This window comes from Fukomys damarensis, unplaced genomic scaffold (assembly GCF_012274545.1).
Source record: "Fukomys damarensis isolate Sample0158 unplaced genomic scaffold, DMR_v1.0_HiC HiC_scaffold_19, whole genome shotgun sequence".
Taxonomy (NCBI): domain Eukaryota; kingdom Metazoa; phylum Chordata; class Mammalia; order Rodentia; family Bathyergidae; genus Fukomys; species Fukomys damarensis.
The window spans coordinates 42,488,115-42,506,476 of NW_022900931.1; the positions used below are offsets into that span (position 1 = coordinate 42,488,115).

The 18,362-nt window shown below is 46.8% G+C and overlaps 1 protein-coding gene across 3 annotated transcripts in view; it reads right to left on the reverse strand.

The window, feature by feature from the left end:
* Positions 1–409: 409 nt before the first annotated feature.
* LOC104868956 overlaps positions 410–18,362 on the reverse strand; it is a 27,623-nt gene continuing 9,670 nt past the window's right edge. The window contains exons 1-3 of one of the 3 annotated variants that reach the window (XR_002025678.1): positions 7,829–8,294; positions 6,249–6,799; positions 410–442 (exon numbers count right to left, since the gene is read on the reverse strand). Coding sequence is in view for 2 of the 3 variants with exons in the window: in XM_010633930.1 (XP_010632232.1) it covers positions 6,516–6,799; positions 7,829–8,261 (717 nt within the window). In the remaining variant the exon portion in view is untranslated. Of the gene's footprint in view, positions 443–6,201; positions 6,800–7,828; positions 8,295–10,416; positions 10,522–18,362 lie in introns of those variants that run through there. The other 2 variants (XM_033765678.1, XM_010633930.1) reach the window with 2 other exon arrangements.

Below are 18,362 nucleotides of genomic sequence, written 5' to 3' on the forward strand. Positions count from 1 at the left end.
CAATGGCAGGGACCTCAGCAGCTGTCCTCTCCCATGGGTGGCACAGATGAAGGCAGCACCCCCAGCCTGCCAGGGGATCTCCCCAGCACCCTCTTATTCCTCCCTGATTTTACAGATTAGAACTTCAGGGGCGGGGCCCAGGGAGCTGCATTTCTAACAAGTTCTCCGAAATGATTTAGAGCGCACAGATTTAGTCCAATGGCTTCAGACTTCAGCACGTACCAGTGATACCTAGACAACTTGCTAAAACACCAATTGCTGGGCCCCATTGCCAGGACTTCTGATCTTGTAGGTCTGGGCAGGGCCTGTGAATCTGCATTTCCAGCAAGTTTCTAGGAGATGGGCATCCTACTAGCCTGAGAACCACCTTTTCAGGTGCACTGACCTAGTCCAGCACTTTCCTGGAGACTCTTGGAGACTGGGCTGAAGGAAGGCTGCACATCTGAGGAAAGAAGAGGCCAGTGAGAGTCCAGGTCTCCCTAACCCAAGTCACTACTGACGTCTGTTCTCATTGCATCCCAGATGTCTTTACTACCTTTGCACCCATTCCCAGGGGCAGAATATGCCCAGAGCAATGGCACTATTTAAATATCATGACAGCTGAAGGAAAAGATTTTCAAGCCCTGCTCTTCAACCCCCACCCAGAATTTTCCACAGATACTGCTGTAGGACCTGCTTTACAGGGTGTTCTGTCTGCATTTCTTCATCCACAGACACCAACTAGGTATTTACTGATGCCTGCCAAGCACTGGCATCAGAGGGACAAATGCAAGCCTTTGTCGCTCTGCTGGGTAGTGATGACATATGTGGGGACTCTGAGAGCCTGGGCTGGAGTCGGGGTCCCCAGGGATAGGCCTCACTGGAGCTGGGTCTTCTGGGATGAAAGGAGCGAGGCGGAGGGAAGATGGGCCTGCGAGAAGGTACGGAGCTGAGAAGCAGTATTAGGGAGGGGTGGCCTACAGCAGGCGTATGGGTTTCTATAGGTCCTCAGCTTCTGGTTGCAGCATTGCTGACATTTAAGAGTGAGCCGTCCAACCTTGAGGAGGACAATATGGTAGGCTTTGGCAGTGGGCACTTCCTTAGCTTGTGTGAGCAGGGCCAGAAGAAAAGAGAGCAGCACTGAGCCTGCGACACTTCATGAGCCTGAGCTTAAGCATCAGCCATCTACGGCTCAGGGCTCAGTGGGGAGGGAGTGAGGCCTGGGGGTGCCAACGGGAGGTTGGCAAGGTTCCTGTAGAGGCCTTGCAGCCGCCTCGGGAGCATCCTGCACACTCCGCCCAGTGGGCTGCTCCCGCCCCATCTCCCTGTGTCCAAACGAAATCCTTGCTTTGAGTAAACATACCCTTCAACACAGCCTTTGTCGAGGAGACCTCCCCACTCCCTTGTTTACAGGCCAATTGCCTCTCCTGTCCCTTCATTCCTACAGCTTTTGACCCGCGTCTCCCAGATTATAATACAGCTGTCCATGGGGTTGTTTCCGAGGGCAGAGGTAGTGTCTTACTTATTTTTGTATCAGGCATGTTACAGGATAGAAGGCTCCTGGGAAGTGGATTTCAGATCCTCGGTGTTGAGAACAAAGAATTGAGCAGGACACCCCGGGGTGGCAAGAATAAGATCGATTAAAGGTGAAAGAAGCAAAGGTACAGGGTGGGAAGAGGTCAGTGAAGAGAGCTGCCAGCCTGGAGAGGGCCAGGCACTGAGTCTCTGAATTTCCTGGGATTATAGGCGAATCCACAGTAGAGGACTGAGGGGGATCGTGGCCCAGCGGGGTTCCCGACTGAGCCCTCCCATTGGGAGGAGGCGTACTCGCCACACAGGATTCTGAGAGGAAGTGTCTCGGCCCCCGAAGTCCTCAGTGCCAATGAGGTGGGATGCAGGCCAAGGTCGTGTACCTGTGTGTTTGCACACAGGTCTCAGGGCCACAAGGCGGCCTTTATCTGTTGATTTTGTGATACTTTGAGTCATCCGTGTTCTGTCTGGTCTCTCGATTCTTCGTCCTGTGGCTTTCTCTAGTTTGCTTGTCCTTTCTCTATCTCCTACTCAGAGGCACGATGCCCAGAACACACAGTAGGGGTCATCAGATGTTGGGTAGATGAGGGTATGAATTGAAAAAATAACAGAACAAAATTGCTTCTCCGCGTGGCCTCACCCCCAGAAAGCATGGCCACCATATGTTTGGAACGACTGTCCGCTAAGATCTCACTCTTGCTTACTGGTGTTACTCATGGACACCCAGGCTTTGTAAGAGATGAGGCCCTTGCTAAACCCCTACATGCTGAGAGCCTGCAGGAGTGATTCAAAACTACCCAGGCAGAGCCCCTGCTCCCCAACCAGCAGACAGACCCTGCAGAGCCCTGGCTCCATCAAAAGCTGACAGATCCTCTGTACATGCCCTGCAGATAATTACCTCGCAGGCATTTTGGGAAAATAATTATAGTAGGTCAAGGGCTTGGCCGAAGCAAAATCAAAATGCAATCATATGGACTGCTGGGGTCAGGAAAGGAATGCCCTGGCCGCTGAAATCCCATCAAAGTAATTAGGAAAGGAAGGCGGGGGTGAAGAAGGGGAAGGATGAGAGAAGAGAAGCCAAAGTCAGATTTCTGCCCCTAATTAAATTGGAGGATTCTGGGTAGGTGCAGTCCAGCCTGCCAGATCACATCTGTCTTCTTGTGCAGTCAGCCAGGGGCGCAGGCCTGCAGGGTTCTGTGTTCACGCATCCACACCCTCATTCCATCCCTCTCCTCCTCGAAGCTGGAGAGGACTTCGAAAGAAAAGATTATGATCACAATGTGTTTCTGTGGGTGGCCCCTTCAAGCATTCACTCAGGAGACCAGACAATCACGGGTTAAGCAGCAGTGGTATCTCCAGGCTTGGGCCTGGCCCAGAAGGAATGGGGTAAAGCAGCAGGACACATCCCAGCCATCGCTGGTTGATCCCACCATGGAAGGAGAAAAACAAGGCGAAGAAACAGTTGCAGAAACTTCACAGCAAGCTGTGAGTAATCCATGAAATGGTGGTGTGCAAGGGGCGGGGTGCACAGGAGCACACAACTCCCCACACACACACACACTGCCAGCACAGAGAAGGTGCAATCTGCACAGATCTACAATAGCCTGACTGAAGGCATCACCGCCATCACAACTCTGGAAAATATCTGTAAACTGTTCCTCCACACGGCAACAGATGGCCTGACCACGCCCTCCTCCCATATGCCACTGCTATCAAGATGAAAATTGAAAAAAAAGGGGGGGCTAACATAAATTGGGGTTCTTTGGAAGGACTTCTCATATGAGCAGGTCTGAGGTGGGCCTCTATGTGTGGGGAGGATTTGAATAGAAAGAGATGGGGTAGATATGCCCCCAAGATTCCCTTCTGACTGCTGCATTGAGGTGGCTTCCCCAAGTCTGATTTCTTCTGGTTTTCTGCCAGTGAGTGGAGGAAGGAGGAACCCAAATGACACCGGGGAGCTCCTTCTGGGGCCCCCACAGAGAAGGGAGAAGCATGTCTCCACCAAGTAGCCCCTGGGATGTGCCTGGAGCACCGGGAGGGCACAGGCAAGATCCTTGGAAGAGAAGCAGGGTATAATAGAGAGCTTGACTGGGGTCCCAGGGCATTGAAATAAAAAGAACTAGAAAATGGAAGAGATAGCAGAATGTATTTTCTGTAATGCACAGAACAAGTCAAAAGCAGAGGCTCGCTCCGCCCGCCCGCACTGTACCCTGCCCGCCCTCCAGTCCAGATACAACATCCCTGCTCAGCAGGGGAATCTGAGAGTCATCTCCAAGCAACTGAAGGGCTATTGGAGAGGGAGAGGGATGAGTCTCACTGTGTAGCTCCAGAGACAGAATTAGGCTCCGTGGGTAGAAATTACAGGGAGGCAGCTTTCCATACAACATTAGCTGATGTCATCGTGCCATTACAGACGTCCCACTGTAGGGGGCCCTGTTCGAGAGATGGGGGGTGACCAGTCACTGCACATGATCAGAAAATGGCTAGATGACCATTTATTGAAGGACCAGAGAAGGCTGCAGGGGGTATTGTAGCAATGAGCCTGGACCTCAGGGGCTACTGGAGATTCATCTTTAAATCTGAAGTTCTATGATCAGGAGTCTCACCCTTGACCAAGCTTTTGGATTTCAATCATGCTGCCCAACAGGGTGAAGAGACAACCTATAGAATGGGGAGCGAATTTTGCCTGCCACTGTTCTAACGGAGAACTAATATCTAGACTATACAAAGAACTCGAAACATTAGATCCCTCCAATAAAAATGGGCAATTGAAATGAAGACACTTCTCCAAGGGGGGAGAAGTACAGATGGCCAATAAATACACCGCTGGCTGTTAGAGAAATGTAAATCAAAATAACACTGAGATTCTATCTTACTCCAGAAAAAATGACTATCACCAAAAAACCAAATCATTGCAAATGTTGGTGAGCCTGCAGGGAAAAAGGGTTGCTTCTACATTGCGTATAGGAATGTAAACTAATACACCACTCTGAAAATCAGTACGGAGACCCCTCAAAACACCAAAAATAGAAATTTCATTCAACCCATTTATTCCCCTGTTAGATATCTTCCTGTAAGAGTTTAAAACATCATGTTACAGTGAAACATGAATATCCACGTTTATAGCAGCAAAACTTACAATACTTAACTAAATCTTGGAAATGGCCTACATGCCCATGACGGTGAATGAATAACAAAAATGTAGTAATTATATATAATGAGTACTACAATACCACAAAAATGGGTAAATTTGAGTCATTTGTAACAAAATGAATACACCTGAAGCCATAATGTTAAGTGAAACAAACACAAGTTAATTATCACCTGGTTTCTCTTATATGAGAAGCCCGAACTATAAATACATTAAAGAACAAAATAAAAGATACATAATAGGAAAGAGATCTTTTGGGGAAAACGGAGGACGGAGAGATGGATGGAGAGGAAACGGAGGGGTGGGAAAGGTGGTGGGAAAATGAAGGCGTATTATGTGCATGTACCAGACCCCTTGGTGAACGTAATCATTGTCAACTGCAAACACGGACTAATAAAATGTTTTCTAATTAAGCTGTCCCACACGCAGACTAACCCAAGCCAATTGTAGGAATAGAATTGACCATCGTTAGGGACACCGTTTCCCCATTATTCCTTGAGTGTCCAATCCATGAAAACACCAGTGTCAGAAATGGGAGCATTAAGTTCTGCTCTGAAACCCATCGTTAACTAGCTCCGGGACTTTGGGCAAATCATTTCTCTGACCTTGCTCTCCTTATCTATCACCTGAGAAGGAAGGTCACAGCAGTCTTCCCTCTCCACAACTCAAAGCAACTTTTGAGTTTCCAACACATTTTATGGAGAAAATAGCAGCAATAGATGAGAATGGCTCTGCCTTCCATCTGCTGCCTCTGAAGCCACACAACCAGCCTCCTCCTTGGTGAAGACGGAAAGGGAAAGCATCTTCACTTTCCCTCTGAAGTCTCCTTCTCTACTGAGCTCTGAACCCTGAGTCCACTGGTTCCTCTCTCACTCTCCTGCATCAGCAGCTTTCCCTCCCTCTGGGTCATCCTGAGCAGCTTCCCGAGTGATGAAGAGATAGCAGCATGTGTGTGGGGACCTTCTGCAGACCCTGACCAGCATCAACCCGCCTAACCCATGAGCGAGATGACTGGGGGAAAGTGAACCCTCACTAAATACTTGACAATATTAAAGATCTTTTCAATTTTAGGTATAATGCCCATGATTGTTATTTTAAATAAGTACTGTACTTCCCTTTAAAATAATCCAGGAGCAGATGGGGACAAAGATGAAAACAGGTTGGATTTGTATTGGTGATGGTTGGCCCTGGGGGATGGGTACATGGTGAACATCCCTACTCCAAAAATCCAGAATCTGAAAAGCTCCAAAATCCAGAAATTTTTGATCACCAGCATGATACTACAGGGGGAAAATTCTACACCATCCAACTTTGTATCATGCATAGAATTATTTAGGTTATAAAATGACCTGTGGGCTACATGGAGATGTGTAGACTATAAATGAATTTTGTGTTTAGACCTGGGTCCCCTCAAGATAGATAAAAATATTCCCTAATCTTTTTTTTTTTTAATTCAGGATTCAAAATACTTCTGCTCCCATGCATTTCAGATAAAGGACACTCAACCTGTGTTTTCTCCATTTTTATCAGTGTTTGAATTTTTCCAGAACAAAAGTCATAAATAATAAAGCAGCGGATTTCATACTACCTCTGAGTAGAACAGTCCCTCCCAAGGCTCCAGGTGAGTGAAGTAGGCAAGTCTAACAGATCAAAGGACTCATGGCCGCAGAAGTTAAGTCCAGCAGGCAGAGAAACAGAAGGTGTGTCCGGCTCCCTCCTACCGCTCTGAGAGCGTAGGATCCCAGGTCCCACTGCAGGGCAGGCAGGTGTCACAGAGATGTGCAGGAGGCCTTGATCGGCCTGCCCAGCTCTCCACCCGGTTGGTGGCCCAGATTAAATCCCGTTGAGCCAGTATTCACTGCTCCCTCACAAAACCTCTCATGGCCTCACTGCACTTCCTCCTCGCCATCCCTTCGCCCTGGTTCTCATTGTCCTCCACCTTGTTTATGAGGAGATGGAGGCTCAGAGTGGCCACGGACTTGCTCAAGGATCTAGTGCTGCTGGGAGGTAGAGCTGGGACTTGCAACCACGTCTTGTCGCTGCAAAAGCTGCATTCTTTCCCTGTCTCCTCGCTAATAGTAAAGTTCTTCAGGGTAGAGATTAAATCCTTTATCTTTGAATCCCAAGCACAAAATAATTCTGGAAACACAACAAGAGTAAATGCTGGATGAGTTGATTAATAAGTGGATGAATGTGTGTGAGCTGTGCCCCCGGGTTTGCTGTAGGCTCTTCTCTTGAGTGGGCATTTATCCCAGCCTGGACTTCCTTGTTCCTGCGGCCCTAGCAGGCCTGGGTCAAGAGGCAGTCTGGACAAAATGGTTGATAACAGAAAATACAAATCCCGTGGGCATGGTAGTGGTGGTTATCTCCATAGGAAAATAGTACATTTTTTTATCTTCTTTCAATAAAAAAGTCATGGTTTTATTTTCATGGAATAAAAAGATCCATAATTTATGATTCACAGGCTTTTTTAAACAGTTGACATATGTCACTTTCCTGCTTTTATAAATCATGTTCTATCACTGCAAAGTCAAACTGGGATGTTGGCAACCACACCCCTTTTCCATCTCTCCACAGGCCCCACGCCCCTTTGGGATCAGACACTGGGCAGGCAAGGATCCCTCTCCATGGGACAGCGTTAGAGCTCCCACGACCCGTCGATGAGTTGGCAGAGGGCTCAATGGGCATCTGAATTTACACAGAACTCTGAGTGCCTGGGTCCTGGCAAGTGACAAGACTTACTTAGCACTCACAGGCACACTCGGAACAGAATCGATCGGTTAACAGGAGGTGGGAGGGCTGGGGAAATGCAAAGTTTAATTTCCTTCTCTGGCTCCCTGCCAGCTGGGTATGACAGCAGCTGCTAATTTATTTCAAACAGCCACTTTTACGCTACGCTTGTAGTGTAAAAGCTGGGATTTTATCAAACCCTGGGAAGCTAAAATAGTGAATTGTGAACGCCTGGGGTGGCATAATCTGGATGGGTAAGTTCACAGACCTGACTGTGGCAGCTTCGTTGGCCCTGGACTGAGGTTCTGCCACTTGGAGGAAGTGTCAGAGTGGCTGGCAGGTGCAGTATGTCACCAGAGCCACCATACATTTAGAGCCAGGCTGGAAAATACTTGGGGACTTCAAGGATAACAAGGATAAGAGTGCTCAGACACAAACCAGGCACAGAGCAATCAGGTTTCTCACAAACAGCATCTCTGCGCAACTCTGACCCTTCCTGGCATGGCCTCGGGTCTGTACAGGACAAGTACTGGGCCAGCCAGGGTTTGGTGGAGTTGCTGGGTACAACGGCCAGGCTGGGCGGGTTGACATCTAACCACGTCATTCCAAGAAAGTCTTCCTTCAACAAGGAGTTGGGGGGGAAAGCTTGAGGCAGGGTGAATGGAGAATCCTTCAAATCAGCTTCTAGCTCAGTGCTTCGAGGAAACTGGGACAGGTTCCTGGGGAGGGAGGGGCTGTGATTAAAAGGAAGGAAATGCAGGACTTGAGGTTCTGAAAGCTGGGCTGACACCAACAGAAAGATGCTGCTGTCCCCAGCCTGCCTGGCTATGTCATGAGCAGCAGCAGGAGAGAGAGCAGGAGCTTGAGCCATGCTGTCGGCCTCTCCCCAACCCAGGCCTGACTGAGAGGCTCCTCATTGTCAGCCCTGATTGAATTACGTCCGTGATGCTCTACTCAATGATTAGTGTCCACTTTGCCCCACATTAGCAGGGCTCTCCAGGCTTTACCTCTGGATCTCTTTGCTCCAACAAATAAAATCTAGCTGCAATATAATAAACACATCAGAAAATCTTTTGTGATTACTGTGTAGGTCCAAAGTTGCTGTCCCTTTTTGGGGCACCCCTAAGTGCACCAGAAACCAAACCAACAGGTGCCTGTATGTACCCTTGGCACTCGGTCCCGTCACGCCGTTGCTCACAGACACACATTCTGTCCACAGTAATGGAAACAGTTTATGGGGCCATGGGTAAACCAGACATGTGAGTCCATCGCAAAGTCCACCCCAACCCTGGCCTCCCGGGGAATTATCCCTGATCACGAACACAAAGCCTGTTGAGTCCACAGCTTCCTGGGAAGAGGAGTCATTGCCTTGAACAGATTCTCCAAAGGGAATATGTCCCGTAAAGCCTCAAAATTACTGATCTGAGCATGTGTGGCGATGCACACCTGTAATCCCAGCACCCTGGGAGTCTGAGGTGGGAGGATCTCAAGTTCAAGTCCAGCCTGACAAACTTAGTGACTCAAAAAGAAAAAGTAAAAGAAGAGCTGGAGGAGGTAGCTCAGGGATGGCTTCAATTTTCAGTACTGTGAAAAAAAAATGACTGGTCTACAGGCAGACAGTGCTTGGTTTACAGAGGCCAGCATTCGGGAGTCCTTCCCAAGTACAGGCGGACGCTGCCCACTTTGGACAGAGAAGACAAGTTAGAAGTTCTCACATTTTTTTGTAATTCATCAAAACTGCTAAACATCTTCTCCCAAGAAGCTCGCAGTGTTTGTTTCCTCTGCCTGTTTATTGCAGAGGCTGGTGACTTCACATTTGCATTGCAAATAGCTCTCTTGTGTTGACGGGTCATTGGATGTGAAGGGCCAATAATATTTTTCCACGATTTGGGCGGGGTTAACGGCTCCCATCCAGAACTATTCAGTACTGTTCAGTACATCCAGTAACTTAAGATATAGCACATGATCAATAGTTATAAACTGAATGGATTATTTAATTAATTAATTAATTTGAAGGAGGTTTCCAACAACGCAGTAACACACACATTTCATTGTCTAAACAATTATGTTAAAAGGCTCGTTTTCTTTAAGATGAAACACTCATTCATTATTTATTCATCTATATAACAAATGTTTGATACCGCATTTAATTGCTGGCTGAAAATTCCCTTCACAATAGGAAGCCAGGGACTATCTCAGAGTTAACTTTGGATCTCCTGTTACAAAAAAAAATTGTTTTTTCAATAAGGATTTGTTGAGTGGGAATACAAATTCTGGATGTCACTTTTTAAAAAGGAAATGCCAAGCACTCAAGCTAAGAGCTTGATTTAAGTACCATTTCTGAAATAAGAGTAAAATAGTAACACAGAGACAGGCTTGGAGGTCCTGTGGATATGCATAGCACCGAGACTTGAAAAACTGTAGCAACCCATTCGCATACTGATTCAACACTAAAGATATGGAGTCATGCCTGACACCAGTGGGATGACGAGTGGTTTTAGCAAAGCCTGACAGACTGAGGGAGAAGGCCATGGAGATTACCTGGCTTGACTAGGGGAGGGGACGGGGAGAAGCTGGCCTCACCCCACACGTCCAGAAGCAGCTTCCCAGGGCTGAACAGAGACCAAAGGACAAAGATAACCAAGAGGCAGGCAAAGGCAGCAGAGCAGGAGAGGCCACAGGGCACTGCCAGGGAAACCCAAGCCCAGACCTGAGAAATCCTCCATCCACAGGTAGTCAACTGAGAAACAGGGCAATCGAGTGTGACCTCCAGTCTTGGGCCCAGTGAAGGCCCAGGAGATATTTGATAGGATGACATAAAATATCTCCATCCGATTTCACCTCTGCAATGAGATCCCTTTTTTCCTCAACAATAAGATCCGCAGTGAACATGGAGAAGGCAGGGAATTTTTTATAACAAAGGAAAATTGCGTGCATGGTAAAAGACAGTGTGGTCCATGAGAGGAACTCTCATAAGAGGAGAATGGGAAGAAACGAGGGTGGAGAGGAGAGTAGGTCGAGCTCACCGATCCCCGTAGTTCATGTGTGGAATCGGTTGTTATTCCTAAGCTCGAGGGGCTTTGGCACTGCTCCTGTCTCTGCCTTGCAAGTGCAAGGTCCTGAGTTTATCCCTGGTACAAAAAAAAAAAGAAGAGGCTGTGGGAGTTAGGCTGGCATATGATATGCGATGCCACTCACATTGAAACTTTGAAATGTGTCTCTGGCAGCACAGATTCTCATGAGGAAGCACTTACACAGCCATGCAAGGATGAAGAGCCAGGCTTATGGCTACTGTAAAAAAACATCTGTAATCCCAGCACTCTGGGAGGCTGAGGCAGGAGGATCACAACTTCTCCCCTGGCATAGGTCACTTAGCGATTTAATTAGACCCTCCCTCAAAATAAAAAAATAAAAAGAGGGATGGAGATACAGCCTAGTACAAAGGGTGCAATTCCTAGTACCACACACAAAATAAAACAGTGGATGAGTTTAGAAATATTTAAAATCCAAAAAGCCTAAGGATTCTTGGGCATTTCTTGAGCTCTTACCGTAAGGTAAGCACTGACTATGTTACCTAATTCTCCTATTCTCTATCTTACATTATGTCTGCTATCATCTACATGTTTTCAGAAGAAGCAAGGGACATCAAACCAAGATCACCCAGCCTGTACCCAGTGCAGCTGAGACGCAAGCCAGGTGCTGTCTCCCTCCCTCTTTGTCGTTGTGTGACAGCATTCGGGATTCAGGCTTGGGAGGTGGGAGGAGTAAGGGCGCCACTCACTGCAGGAGAATCCGCAGGACCCATGAATGTGGGTGGGACGAAAGCTGGGAATGTGGTTTGCAACATACAGGGGGAGGCACATCCATATGCAAGTGAGCAGTGAGTCCTCTGGGCCCCAGAGATGGTTCAGTGGGGGACAAGCCTGACACTGATTTGAGGGTCATCAGCCAATCACATTTCACACTTCTTTCCTGAGAAGAATGCTGAGTTTGGGAGCAGACTTAGTACATTCAGAGTGAAGAGGGGATGGGAAGATGCCAGTAGAAATGAGCCCACCTACGCCAAGGGCACTGGGAGCTCCCGAAACATCTCAGATCAACCCATCTCTGCTCCCTGATCTGTTACAGTAGCCACCGGAAGGACAGGGTTCCAGACCCCAGCTCACCGAGGCCACCTGGCACTGTCTCACACCTGTGCCACCAGAGCAGACTCAATGCTGCTTTAATACTGATTAACTCCACCTTAAGAAAGTCACATCTCCACGGCACCTGCCAAAATGGTAATAGACAGATAACGCACTATGTCATTAACACATCCCTGTCTGTTTAAAAACCTCTAGAGAAGCAAGCAGATGAGCCTTGGAGTTAGCTGAGTAGTGAGGATTATTATTTGGCTAATTATAAACAGGATGTCAGGACTCCAGAAGACAGTAAAGGAGATACAGCTCCCTGCCTTCTTTGCAGATCCAGGAGTGACTTAAAAACACCAACACTTAAGACACAGTAAGTTAGAGTGCATCTGACACAACTGTGAAGCCAAGCACAGGACCACACCCTTGGGACGCCGTGTTAGCTGGCCCCAGTGACTCTCATTTCCTGGTGCTTGGACCCTTGTGTGGTCCCCTCCTCCTGTTAACCAGGGTTGACCCTGTATGGTCGATTGCAAATGGCAAGAGTCTGATGATTTTAGGGATAGATGGCAAATCACACTGCAGATCCTACCTCGATCTTTTGGGCCACTCACTCTGAGGGGTCTAGATGCCTCATGGTGAGGACATTCAAGCTGCCCACCGAAGAGGCCCATGTCAGGAGCTGAGAGGCTCAGACGACAGCCGGTACAGATTTGTCAGCCATGTGAATGAGCTATCTTGAATTTGAGTTGTTGCCACCTCTGTGAAGCCACAGCTGATGTCTGACAACAGCCTCCTAAGAGACGCCCCCCAAAGCATCACCACCAGACAAACTGCTCCCAAACTCCTGACCAACACCAACTGTTAGAGATAATAAATGAGCATTGCTGTTTCTTGCTACTGTATTTGGTGTGATTTGTTACATTAACTAATACACTGGATAAAAAGCCAGGGTTCCAGGTAGGAAAAGGAGCAATATTAACTGAGTGCCTACTGCAACCCACAGCTAGCAAAGGCAGAACCTGACTCCTGACCTTCCTGCCCTCAAAGCTCTTTTTCTGCTATAGATCTGCCTCCCTGGAAGTAAGCAGCTCAACACGAGTTCTAGCTCTGCTACTAAACAGAGATGGAAGGGGCAGGCATGCCAGGGGGAAGAGGAGCTTAAAAAAAAAAAAAAGAATTAAGGTACATTATGTTACATGTACCAACTCCCCATGGTGAATGTAATCATTATGTACTGTGAACAGCTTCTAATAAATATTAAAAAGAAATAGTTCAGTGACTTAGAGAAATGGCTCATTTCTCTCAAGCTCACTTTCCTTCTTAGAAAGTCTTGGACCTCTAAGGCCCCAATTAGTTCTAATATTCTCTTAGCCTGTGGCTCCATCTCACTACCAATAATTTCTGTCTACCTTCAAGGAGAGGCTGCTTTCAGGGAGTTCCCTCTGACTCTGATGTCTCCATCTCTTACATGAGAGCAACTTGCTGCAATTACAGCAAGAGGGTCTCAGGTCAGCCTTAAGAAAATCCTAGATGTTCTGGGAAATTTGCTTTGCCACGAAAGTCTAAAAAATTGTCCTTTTTTGGAAACTTGTCAAAATAACATTTCCAACTATCTGACTGAAAAAAATTGGAAACAAATGAAGCTATATCTGAAAGAAAGGAGGGGATGAGCTTCCAGTAATTTCTGTCTTGCATATAGTAAATGTCTCAAGGAGAATCCATAGGAAGAATAATTGAATAATGGGCCTTTTTCCTTGCATGTAGTAGAAATGAGACATGTATCAATGTGCAAGTCCCTTACCCATCATGAGCTTATTTTCTTACCTGTAAATACTAATTAACTCAAAAGAATTGTGATAAATGCAAAACATAATAATGTACATAGACAAATTTTAGCAGAATGTCTGTAAGGCAGAATGTGCTGAATAAAAAATAAGTCATTAGAGGCCTACCCAGATTTCATCTGTAAGTGAGTGCAGATCCCAGCAAGAACCTGGTGTGGACCAGAGCAGCCTGCCATGGGAAGGTCCCAGCCAGGGCCCTGCCCCAACCCCAGCTGCTTGGGCCCACAGATCCCAGCCAAAGGCCCACCTGGAGTACAGCTGCACAGGTGCACAAGCAACAGCAAGAGTCCCACCCAGATTCCATTTGTAAGTGCACACAGACCCTAGCCAGAAGCCCACTTAGACACCAGCACCTGGGATGCACAGGCTCCAGCTGAAGGCCCTCCCAGCAGACAACAGCTATGTAAGGGGGCAGGCCTCAGCCAGAGACACACATAGATAGCATCCCAAGTGTGCACAGGCCCCAGCCAGAACCCCACCCAGACAACAGAACAGCACAGGAATCCAGAAGGGAATGATTCTGAACCCAGGAATTGGCACAGTGGTGAGCAGCAGAGAAAAGGCCACTCAGTGGCTTGCTAAAAGCAGACTGCATCTGTTAAAATGAGAAGACACATAAACAAGTCTCAAAACCAGACTTCCACATCAGCTAAGGCAACCCCAAAGGGCAACAAGATGGAACAATCTGATACTCAGCCACCTGGACTCCCTGAACTGGCAACAAAAGAGGACCTGGAAAAAATGAAATCAGAAATAATTTCTCAGATAACAGCAGAGATTGTGTTCATAGCACAATACTAAATCTAGAGCAGACACAGATGAAAAGAAAGAGAGGCGCTGAGGAACATGATGGAATCCCAACATAGAAAACAAATGGAATCCATAAAACAGATGCAAACAGATTTCCAGGAGATTAAAAACTCCATGGAAAGTTTATACAGCAGAACGAGCCAACGTGAGGACAGAATTTCAGATACAGAAGACAAGATTGCAATTAGTGACCAGGAAAAGAAAATTTTCTTACAAATAGTAGGGGACCACGAGAAATCAATCCAGCAGCTACCAAATGGTGCAAAGAAGAATAACATGCAACTGTTCCAAGTCAATGAAGAAACAGGAGAGAATGCAAATGACATTTTTTCAAAAAACTGTTCACAGAAGTAATGGCAGAATATTTCCCAGAGGAAAAGAACTGGACATACAGATAAGTGAGGTAGATAGGACTCCAACTAGCCATGATCCAACATAAGTCAGTATTCTGATAGAGAATTAGTATATTAGGGCCAGTGATTTGTAAGCACAAGGTTCTGAATTCAATCTCCAGTACCAAAAAAAAAAAAAAAAAAAGTATGTGAATCCACAGAGATGAAGACAGTTTGTCAGCACTATGGACAGCGTAAGGCACCCTAGTGTTTGAACCTTTGAAAAGCTTTGGCCTCTGTGAAAAAGGAGATTTGGGGAGAAGGCCAGACAGTGGACTCTGCCATCCCTCCTGCCACCCTCCAGCTACCTTGGCAGCACTTCTCCACTGGGACTGTCCACCCCAACCCTCACTTTTGCCGTGTTCACCCTAGAACCCAACTGTGACCCTATCACCTCCGGCATTTAAGTGCCACCTTCCCAGTTTGCCCTCTCCTGGCCCAGCACTGGGAAATCCCAGCTTGACCAGCATGATGAGGAACTGGACTCTGACTGCTTACTACTCCAGCCAGAGACCAAAATCAGAACGTGCCTTTCACAAAAGAAACATTCATCGCTACCAACAGCATAGTGTGGCAACCACCCCAAACTGCCCAGGGAAGTGCCCAGAGGGGCTGCCTGGCCTCCTCCACCTGCACCTTTCCAGCTCAGACCCCCTGCACCCACCTGTCAGAGGGCTGATTTCAGGGGTGCCATCCATATAACAAGTGTCCCAAGCATGTCAGATCCTGCAAAGTCTCTAAAAGGAGACACACACGTGGTACTAACTCCATTGTGACCCTGAGGATGTCACTCATACCTTCTTCACTTATTCAGCATGAGAAAGTACAAGTAGAGGTAGAAAGTGGCCCTGGTATTGCTGTGATCAAGTCTATGGAGTCCAAAAAGAGGCCGGCCGGGTCTCATCAGGCTAACTCTGCTACAAACTCTCATTCCATTAGGAGAAGGAAACCATCATAATACCTTAACACCCACAAGTCAGGGACTATCAGAGTTAAATAAGTGTGGAAGGCTCCAGAACATTCAATAATACAATCAGTTTAAGACCCGCAGAAAATATAATCATTGGATCAGAGAGGACACTTGTTTTTCATTAGCCTCCACTGACATTGCCAGTGGTGAAGATTTGTTTTCTACTCCTCACATTTGGCTCTCAAGAGTGCACTATTTCCTTGGATATTCTGCCATAGAAAACACCATGAACATCACTGAGACTATTCCCTTCAGTGATTAAAAACAGAACAAAACAAAAATCAAACCAGCCTTATTTTGACCATGGATCTCTTATCCAATTTGGAACTGATATGGCCAGATATAAATTCAAGTCTTCAGTCATCTCTTTGCAACCTGTAATCCATTTACCAGTTACAAAGCCAAGTCATGTGAATGATCTGATTTAATTTATCCTCACAACCATACTTATTTATTTTTATCAGGTACAGAAAATTAAACTTAGAGGTGTTTGTGTCAATTTGTATTGAGTATCAACTACCTGGCAGACAATGTGTCAGGCAGGGGAAGTGGATATCACACAGGTAATTGCCCAAAGTCACAGATCCAGCAAATGTTATGGCTGAGACTTGAAACTTCTCCTTCCACCTTGATCTGTTCTGACTATGGCCTTGAAGCTGGGCCAACATAATCAGCTCCTCTCAGGGGGAGGAAGGACAGGCCGGTGGCCCACAGCTGGTCATCCTATGACACAGATTCATACTCTCTCTCTCTCTCTCTCTCCCTCTCTCTCAGATTGAACCCACTGAGCTACATCCCCTTCCCTTTTTCATTTTTTATTTTGAGATATAGTTTCAGTAAATTGCTAAGTTGCCCAGGCTGGGCTCAAACCTGCAATCCTCCTGCCTCAGCCTCCCAAAGAGCTTGGATTACAGGGATGTGGAGGTGTGCCATCATGCCTGGTCTCTATTTTTCTTAGTCTACCTTACACAACATAAATGAAGTCAGTTTTAAAATAAGAGGTTTATTATTTTTTTCTCATAAGGAGGATGAGGAGCTGGGAAGACGAATAAGAATGTCCTGAAAGAAAATGAAAAAGTCCCATCATGAGAGCATCAGGGTATTGCTGTATTCTCTACAACAAAGCTATCTGCTTTCTATTGTAAATATTTTTTCAGTGTCTGGACTTTTCTGCTTGAGAAACCAGTATGTATCTATAAAGAATAATTCAATACAAAAATTCTATATCTGTCAACAATCACTCTGCCATACGTATGGAATTATCTCCAGTGGGTTTGCCTTCATGACTAGAAGGTAAGCGACAGTGCCTAACACAGCGCCTAGGAAACACATGGAGTTCAGTCAATGTTCATTAAAATGAAAGCATCCCAACCCAAACACGTGTGTGATGCAGTTGTGCTTCAATTATAGAACCGTTTGGAAAATTGGGTTTTCTACACTTGAGAGCATTTCCCACTGAACTTGGAAATACTTCTTTATGCACCAAAATTTTTCACAGGAAATTTCCCTGAATGACCCCAGTGAGATGTCATCCCTCCCCCTCTGCTCCCACTCGTTTCGTTTTTACCCTTGTTATAACGGTGGATCACAATGACTGGAGATGCCTCGGGCGCAGATTTAACATTGCTGTCAGAGATGACTGCACCATCTCTCCTGCCAAACCGTGAGCACCTGTGTCTTTTCTGTGCTGTTGGCCAGGCCTGGAGCATGCGAGCACAGAGAACATGGGTGGGAGGAAGCAATGACTCAACAGAGGGAGAGAGAGAGGACGGATGAAGGAGAAGTCCTCTGAAAATACTGAAGTGCTAACATATAAAGAATTACCAAGCCAGACCTAGCAAAAGACTGGAAATACAGTGACACCAACACCTTTCCCTTAAGGAGATTTGCTAATTATTTCCCAGTACTGGGGATTGAACCCAGGGGTGCTTTACCACTGAACTACATCTCCAGCCTTTTGTTATTATTTTTACTTATTGGACACAAAGCCTCACTAAATTGTTTATGATCCTCCTGCCTCGGCCTCCCAATCGGCTAAGATTACAGGGATGTCCCACCATGCCCAGGAAATGCACTGTTTGTCTGTTTGCTTGTTTGTTTTGGTGGTGCTGAGGTTCTAAATCCAGGCTTTGCACAAGCTTGGTAAACATTCTACCATTGTCTACATTCCCAGACCTAATTTTGGTTGTTTTTTATTTTTTTAAGCCTCCAGGAAATAGAAAGACAGAGATTGATTGGCAGAGCCTAACCCCTGCCTCGTGCTCTTGTCTGGAACATGAGGGTTGGAGTCCTTGAAGTGACCAGCTCAACTTCCCATCTTCTCAGCCCCCCAAGTGGGCTCAGGGCACCCCCGATTGTGTGGGAACCTCAGAGAAACAAATGAAAAGCCTCACCAAAGGCAGAAATAAAAAGTACGGTGAGAATAAAGGTATTTTCAAACAAACAACACCAGGGGAGTTTGTCACAAGCAGACACACATGAAAGGAAACTTTAGAGTGTTTCAAGTAGGAGAAAAATTATCCCAGATGAAATGCCATAGATGTGGGAAGAAAAGAAGGGGAAGGAGAAGGTAACATATGCGTGTGATATCTGCCATATGAACCAATAATAAATGTGTCTTGCTGCCTGCGATCACCCGGCGGCGTGCGCGGGAGCTCCCGGCCTGCGCGACAACAGACCCAGGAAGGACCCAAGGACCCCAGAGGGGGATTTTTTCAGCTGCCTGCCTACCTGCCTGTCTGCGATCACCCGGCGGCGTGCGCGTGAGCTCCCGGCCTGCGCGGGAGCTCCCGGCCTGCGCGACAACAGACCCAGGAAGGACCC